The 7,019-nt window shown below is 34.7% G+C and overlaps 2 protein-coding genes across 2 annotated transcripts; both read right to left on the bottom strand.

Moving 5' to 3' along the window:
• LOC107626795 (zinc finger CCCH domain-containing protein 48-like) lies at nt 538–4,124 on the bottom strand. The gene is made up of 8 exons (XM_016329694.2): nt 3,743–4,124; nt 2,841–3,498; nt 1,964–2,149; nt 1,771–1,872; nt 1,505–1,651; nt 1,235–1,414; nt 1,009–1,106; nt 538–912 (listed from the first exon to the last, which is right to left on the bottom strand). Exons 2-8 carry the CDS (start codon nt 3,492–3,494, stop codon nt 771–773), a joined length of 1,509 nt encoding a protein of 502 aa, XP_016185180.1. The 5' UTR covers nt 3,495–3,498; nt 3,743–4,124; the 3' UTR covers nt 538–770.
• On the bottom strand, nt 5,214–7,013 carry LOC107624837. Its single transcript, XM_016327302.2, has 2 exons — nt 6,329–7,013; nt 5,214–5,713 (listed from the first exon to the last, which is right to left on the bottom strand). The coding sequence occupies exons 1-2, from the start codon at nt 6,988–6,990 to the stop codon at nt 5,701–5,703; spliced, it is 675 nt and encodes a 224-aa protein (XP_016182788.1). The 5' UTR covers nt 6,991–7,013; the 3' UTR covers nt 5,214–5,700.

The raw sequence follows: 7,019 nt of genomic DNA, 5'->3' as shown, positions 1-7,019 counted from the left end.
ATGTTACATTATACATTGGAAGTTAGAGTTTTCAGATAAAGCTAGGTCTAATTACTAAATGGGGCTACTAACTCTCTATTTCTGAATAGCTTTGGCATCTCTCTTTCCTTTGAAGTTCAGCAATATTGGTATCCTTTAGAATTAGAATCCGGATCATATTATTGACTCTCTTCTTTTAAGTTTTTCTTGATTCTTGAACACAACTTTTATTTCTTTTGGTGCTTTGCACCTTTGAGCCTAGCCGTGACTCTAAGTGTTTTGTTTTCAAGTATTACCACCTGATACATAAACACCACAAGCACTTAACTGGGGAAACCCTTTGGATTCGAATTTAGCTTTGCTTAAATTCCCAGACAGTGGTGCTCAGAGCCTTAAGCGTACTCTTTAATAGCTTTGGGTCACGACTTTAAATGTTCAGTCTCAAGGATTACTTGACACTTTCACACCACAAGCATATAGTTAGGGAGAACAACTCTTTTGAGCTTTTTAGGCCAATTTTCGACCCTCCTAACCATTGATGCTCAAAGCCTTGGACATTTTTCTTTTTTGCTTTTCTTATTTTTTTTGTTGTTTCTTTTGCTTCAAGAATCAATCTTTTTGATATTTCAGAGAATCAATAATACTTCTCTAAATTCTTGTACCTCAAGAACCAATATGCCCAACCCCAACATCAAGTATGCTCAGTTAATTCATACATTCAGAGAATAAAGATAAGGTCACCACATCAAAGTAATTAGAATAACTCATCATGTAACTCAAGATGTATTTTCCTATGTTGGCACCTTGGCCTCTTCTAACCATTTCCACACATTCAGCAAACCAGTCCCATCTCCAGTGAAGAAGAGTCCGCCAGGGCCTATCTGAAAGGATCGAACTTCTTGTCTTGTAAATAGTCGACCTCTCTCTAGAAACCTGTAGAAGCAGACACAGTAAGTTGCTACAATAGTAAAAAAAAAAAGCCCAGTAAAAGTAGCAAAACAAGTAGATGAAAGATTTATTATCACTCACGTCGGCAATTCATACATACGAACTGAATTATCTTTGCACGAGCAAAACAATATTGGCTTGGCCTCTACATCAGTCATCCCATACAGTCCAAGAACAGCCTATAATAACAAATAAAAAAAATAAAAAAATGAATTAGACAAACCAATCACCTCCTTCTTAAACAAAATTAAAATAGCAGCTTAAACGAGATACTTTGTGAACCAACGTTAGTGGATGAACAACTTACAATTTGGTGAGTGTGAGTGTATGTCACTTCTAGAGTTCCCTCCTCGGTGCACACCCAAACATTGACTGTGCAATCAGATGAACCCGATAACAAGTAATTGTCCCAGCAAATAAGTGATGTGACAACGTCGGTATGCCCGTTAAGTGTCATTGTGCCCTGGAATGTATCAAGGTCCCAAACCTGTAGATAGCAGGGTAAGAAATTGCTTAGCTAAAGGGGAATAGTGTGCAAATTACATGAAGCATATCTCACGTTGAAATAAAAAAATACCTTAATGCTATGGTCCATGGATCCAGAATAAAGCATCTTGTGAGATCCAATAGCAAGACAAACCACTGGTTTACTATGACCACCTAGTGTTGCAACCATTTTGAAAGGAGACTCAAAGCTGCATCTCCAAGCATAAATAACACCATCCTGCAATTTAAATAGATTATTTAAAAATTAATGGAGAAGCTGAAATGTCATAGTTCTAATCAGTAGCAAATGGCTAACTATAAACAAATCTTAAATCACTGCAAGCCAAGGTAATTTACCTCTGCTCCAGCAAGGAGGATATCATTGCCTACATTCAATGAAAGGACTTGCCCTTTAGGTCCATCAAGAGTAACATCTGCACCCGTATGAATATTCCATGCCTTAACAAAACAACCACAATCAAATTATAAGTTTACAGTTAAAGCTCCTATACATAAGATACCATTATTGCAATAAAACAAAAGAGCTTACTTTCACAGCATTTTTCACACCGGCAAAGATCCATGGGCCCTCAGATATAAGTGAGGTAACTGGAGAATTAAGATGGATCATGTTAACACAACGGCCAGTGTTGCAGTCCCATGCTCGAACTGTGCCGTCAGTGCTACCAGAAATAAGTTTGTTTGAACCAGCCGGCAGTGCAATGCCAGTGATTGCCTGTAAACAAAATTTGAATATTAGCATAAACGAATCCAACTCAATGGCACTTTTAAATATTAGTAGAATGTTGCTCTTATGTAAAAGCTTGTCCTAGATTAGATTTGATACTCTTCGGCAAGGTGGGTAAGATTTCTAATATACATTTTCTACGTGAATTTGATATAATATGCGTGTTGATGGCAATAAAATAAATGCTGTCTTGCTTAATACTTGAATGACAATAAAAAAAATGCAGTGTATGTAAAATGTAATAGATTCCATTTCCATATCAGTTTTAAACTAAGGATCTTCTATTCTGATTTATTCTAAGCTAGGCAAACACGGTTATTTTTATGTGAAGCAGGTGCTAAGCACTGGCCTAAAAAATTACAGCTCTATTTTTCAAAGTTAGTTCTTAATGTCTCTTATCATGGTTGCTTCTATAGAATGGATTCTTTAGATTTTAGAAACAAATATTGGGATTATAAGTTTATAACTAATACAATATAGACACCTATGCTTCGTGTTGAATTTTTTTTAATTTATTGCAACTTAGTTATGGCATCTCTGTAGTTTTTTCACTTTTTGCTTATCCCTCAAACTTATTTCAATTGCAATATTCACTTAACTTTCAAATTAAACGAAGACAAAATACACTAAACTGGATGTACTTTCAAATAATAAAAGGTGGAATCAGACATGTATATACCTTGTTGTGTTCATGAAGCTTTGCAAGCGTAGAAAACCCATCACCATAAAACCATGAATGCAAATTCTGACACAAGTCACCGTCCACACAATTGTCAGTCATCCAAGATTTGCAAATACTGCGTGATTTATCCACAGAAGCCTTAGCAACAGTGGCCACATCTTCCACGTCTGCAGTCTTTTCAATCAATACAGCCTTTTCTTCACACTTGGTTGGCTTCTCAACAGATATAGCTTCTGCTTCTGGTCTGCACTCAACAGCCTTTTGTGCACAATTTTCTGGCTTCTTCAAGGCCTTGGGTGCGCAATTTATTGCCTTCTTAACAGAGGAACTGGCCAAGCCAACAGATATAGATTCTGGTCTGCACTCAACAGCCTTTAGTGCACAATTTTCTGGCTTCTTGAAGTTCTTGGGTGTGCAATTTATTGCCTTCTTAGCAGAGGAACTGGCGATCTTCTCAACGGACGAATCGGGCTTCTTCGAATGCTTATATGTCGTATTGGCATTATAGTATACATTGGATGGCGAGGTTGGTAAGCTATGTGAAAATTGACAAGGATTTCTGTTGCATCTCCCAGCTAGCCAATACTTGCATGTTGGTGGTGTTGTACGACGGAACCGTTCAGTCCTCTTTGTTGTTGTTATAATAGCCATGATACTACCAAATAAAACACAGTATTCCCATCAATAAGACCCTTCATTGCTCATTAATCTCTTCCAAAACTTAAACAACAACCCAATTAGAAGAAGCTGCAGAATCCATTCCCTCATCAAAACCCAAATTCTGTTACTCCAGTTCTCCATCAACCCAACTTAACACCACCACTTAAGTAAAATACAATATGAACACTAAGGAAGAAAAAAAAGAAATTCCAAAGAAGGTAACGTGCTAAGAAGCAAACCTGAATTAAGAGTAGAATTGAATTCGGAGAGTGCAATAAAACTGATCAGAATTAGAATCACTGAATCAGCAAAGAAGAGAGTGTAAGTGAGTGTTTGTATAATAGTGTTTGTATAAGGATTAGAATCACTGAATCAGAGACGGAGAGATTCAGCGAAGAAGAGAGTATTTGTATAATAGTGTAACGGAAAATTGGAAACCATATGAGGTCCTTTATTTATAGGTTTCGTTGACGGTGGGCAGAAAAATATTTCGAGAAAAATCAATCATCAATAAATATTAAATAGTATCATTATGAAATTCATTTATAGCTCAAAACTAATTCTGTTACATATTTTGTTTTCTAACTGATTTTTCAATACACAGTTACTGTAAAATTTAATTATGTAAATATAATAAAAATATCTTGGTTCAATCATTCACTGTATAATTTTCTTATAATACTTTAATTTTAGCATTTTTTTTCTTTATTTGTGTCATTTTTACACGATAAAAATGAGTTTATATTAAAAAAATTTTAAATCTAAACTAAACATTCTCTTTTTTAAATCTAAATTATCCAATCCTAACCATATATATGAGATATATGAGGTATAAATAATATAGTTTGAATTTGGTAGATTTCATATCCAAAACTAAATCAGAACACAAACTCAAATTGCAGTTAGTCACCAAAAAAAACTCAAATTGCAGTTGATAGTAGTCTAATACTATATCATTATTATGAATTTATGATAATTCTTATGATGTTTTCAGTACGGTTTAAAAGACATTTTTCCAATCAAAATTATATGTTTTATTATATCAATTCTGCTATACATCCAAGACTTTTTAGCAGTCAAATTCAATGAAGTTGGTCCAAATCTAACAAAAATCAGTTTCATTACCCAGCGCATGTGAACACGCTCTCACTCTCCAACACACGATACAACTCTCTATGCAGAGAAGAAGAACAAAAAACCTGAGAATGCAGGGAAGAAGAGAAGAAAATATGAGAACGTAGAGAAGAAGAACAAAAACGACGTAATAAAATCATGAAGAAAACATTAAAAAAGAAGTTAAAAGAAGTTAGTTAAGATTACTGGCACGTAAATGTTAATTAAGTTAAAATAATTTGGTTGGATTGAATAAATCGCTTGGTTATAGAATTTTTTTGTTATTATATGTGTTTATATCAGTGTTTTTATTTAATTATTAAATTTTGTCTAAATTTAGGATTAGATTGAATTAGATTTAATATCTGATCAATTCCAAACCATTTATAATATCTTCGTTATATCAAAAAATAAAACTCATCTTCTGTATTAGATAGTTATAAAACAAAATTAAAATTGAATTTATAGTTCAAATAACGTATTGAAGGCTGAACTATCGTAATTACACTATATAAATTAACTAAAATAATTTCATGATCTTAATAATTAATTAAATCAAAATATCAAGTCTTTAGCATTAGTTAGTTATAAAACATAATTAAAATTAAATTCATAGCTCAAATAATGTATTTTTGGGAGGGAACGTAGGCCAACATAAAAATAAAAAAGATTAATCTATCCCAGTTTCTAGGGAGTTTAGGTTTGAACATAACCAATTTGTCTAGCTTAAATATAATATACAAACTCCATATCAATATGACAATATGGGAATTACAGGTTGTTTGCAACAGAAAGTTACTTTGTTTCAATGACTTCAATATACAACTTGCAGTGTTTGTTGCCATGCCATCCATCTCAATTCTTGATTAGACCATCTTTCTTGATTAGACATCTTCTCGAGGCAAGAAAGTTAAGGCTGAAATTTCAGTATCACATATGAATATATACCATCAGAACAGGGGCGTCGATTGTGCACTGTAGAGATACCTCAGTTAAAGATAATCGGGGCTCCAAAAGAAGACAGATGTTTCTGAATAGATTTTCATCATTTTCTGCCCCCTCTGCCTCACCATAAACAAGAGCTTCAGCTGCAATGCCTGAAAAAAGCACCATGCGGTACCTAAAGCACGACTTACATACTACAATAGTAACACATGAATGCTCAGTGAAAAAGAGAAACTCTAGAAAATAGAAAATGTGCATAATGGGAAAGGATTAGCTCAAAAGGTTCCAGACAATCAAACTTTTCTGCTTAGTATCTTGTCAAAGAAGAGCCAGTTTTGGTGAAGGGAAATACTTCGACACACAGAAATTGACCAGAACTGGAATCATAAGAGTGAACATTTTAGCAACTGTGTGTACGCCTATAACATATATAACAGGTTGATAACTAAATCCAGAGTTACCAACAAAATCAACTTAACTACTTGTCGAGCAATGAACTTGTAATTAAAAGATTTTATTACATGTTTACTGGTTTTGTATATTGATTAGCTTGATATTCTTGTTAATAATAAAATATTATGTATTTATTACCTTAATTGTTTTCACCTATAAATAAGTTATGCTATGTATCATATACTTATCACCACAGTAATACACCATCGATAGTATCCCCGATGACAACTGTCTTTAGACATCGTAGCTTCGCTTCCCTTATTACATTAGCGAAATCATAATCATCCGACACAACTACTATGCATTCAACCCACCATGTGACTTTCCAATGCATGATCCGCAGTTGTGGCTTATCCAACACGGACTGAACCCAAAATCCTGCGCGTTTCAGCTCATCTGCCAAACCATACCCCACCCTTGGAGTAAGAATATCCCTTGCAGCCTTCTTATACTTTTTCATCTTCATCGAATACTTTGCCACCAACTTCACCCTCCGGTTCCCCCTTGCAGATGCTATCTGGTTCACCCTTTTCATTTGCTCGCTCTCATGTAGCTGCTTGAAATGGTTAACAAGCTTCTCATTAGTGTAAAACTTTCTCCCACAAACCCTGCAAACATGAGACTCATTCCGCTTGATGACGCCTTTGCTCTCCAATCGGTTATACAGCTCCTTCTCTTTCCTCCACTGCCGAACAGCGTGTGGGACACTGGTGAAAGTGTGACTATTTGCATAAGCTACCATATGCCTAACAACCCCAAATGAAGATGCAACAATTCTAAGCTTATTGGCAACTTCAAAAGGTGGAATTGAGTTTGGTGGCTTGTTATCTAAGTCCCAAAAAATCCCTACCCTATTGTTATTCCTATTTGGTTCCAATTTGGGGGTTTTATCTGAAGCACCGGAACCCCAATTAGGTTTAGAATGAAAGCATTTAAAGGAACCATATATGTTACGAAATTTGAGAATTGAACCCATAAGAAAACGGTTCTGTTCTTCTATAAATA

This window comes from Arachis ipaensis, chromosome B02 (assembly GCF_000816755.2).
Source record: "Arachis ipaensis cultivar K30076 chromosome B02, Araip1.1, whole genome shotgun sequence".
Classification (NCBI taxonomy): Eukaryota; Viridiplantae; Streptophyta; class Magnoliopsida; order Fabales; family Fabaceae; genus Arachis; species Arachis ipaensis.
The sequence above is the reverse complement of the archived record's forward strand: the minus strand, read 5'-3'. Positions and strand labels throughout refer to the sequence as shown.

Coding starts and splice junctions, on each gene's coding strand:
- LOC107626795 (XM_016329694.2), bottom strand. CDS start 3,494: ATGGCTATTATAACAACAACAAAGAGGACTGAACGGTTCCGTCGTACA. Junction 1,652..1,770: donor TCCTCCTTGCTGGAGCAGAG/GTAAATTACCTT, acceptor TTTAAATTGCAG/GATGGTGTTATTTATGCTTG. Junction 1,415..1,504: donor CCATGGACCATAGCATTAAG/GTATTTTTTTAT, acceptor TGCTATCTACAG/GTTTGGGACCTTGATACATT.
- LOC107624837 (XM_016327302.2), bottom strand. CDS start 6,990: ATGGGTTCAATTCTCAAATTTCGTAACATATATGGTTCCTTTAAATGC.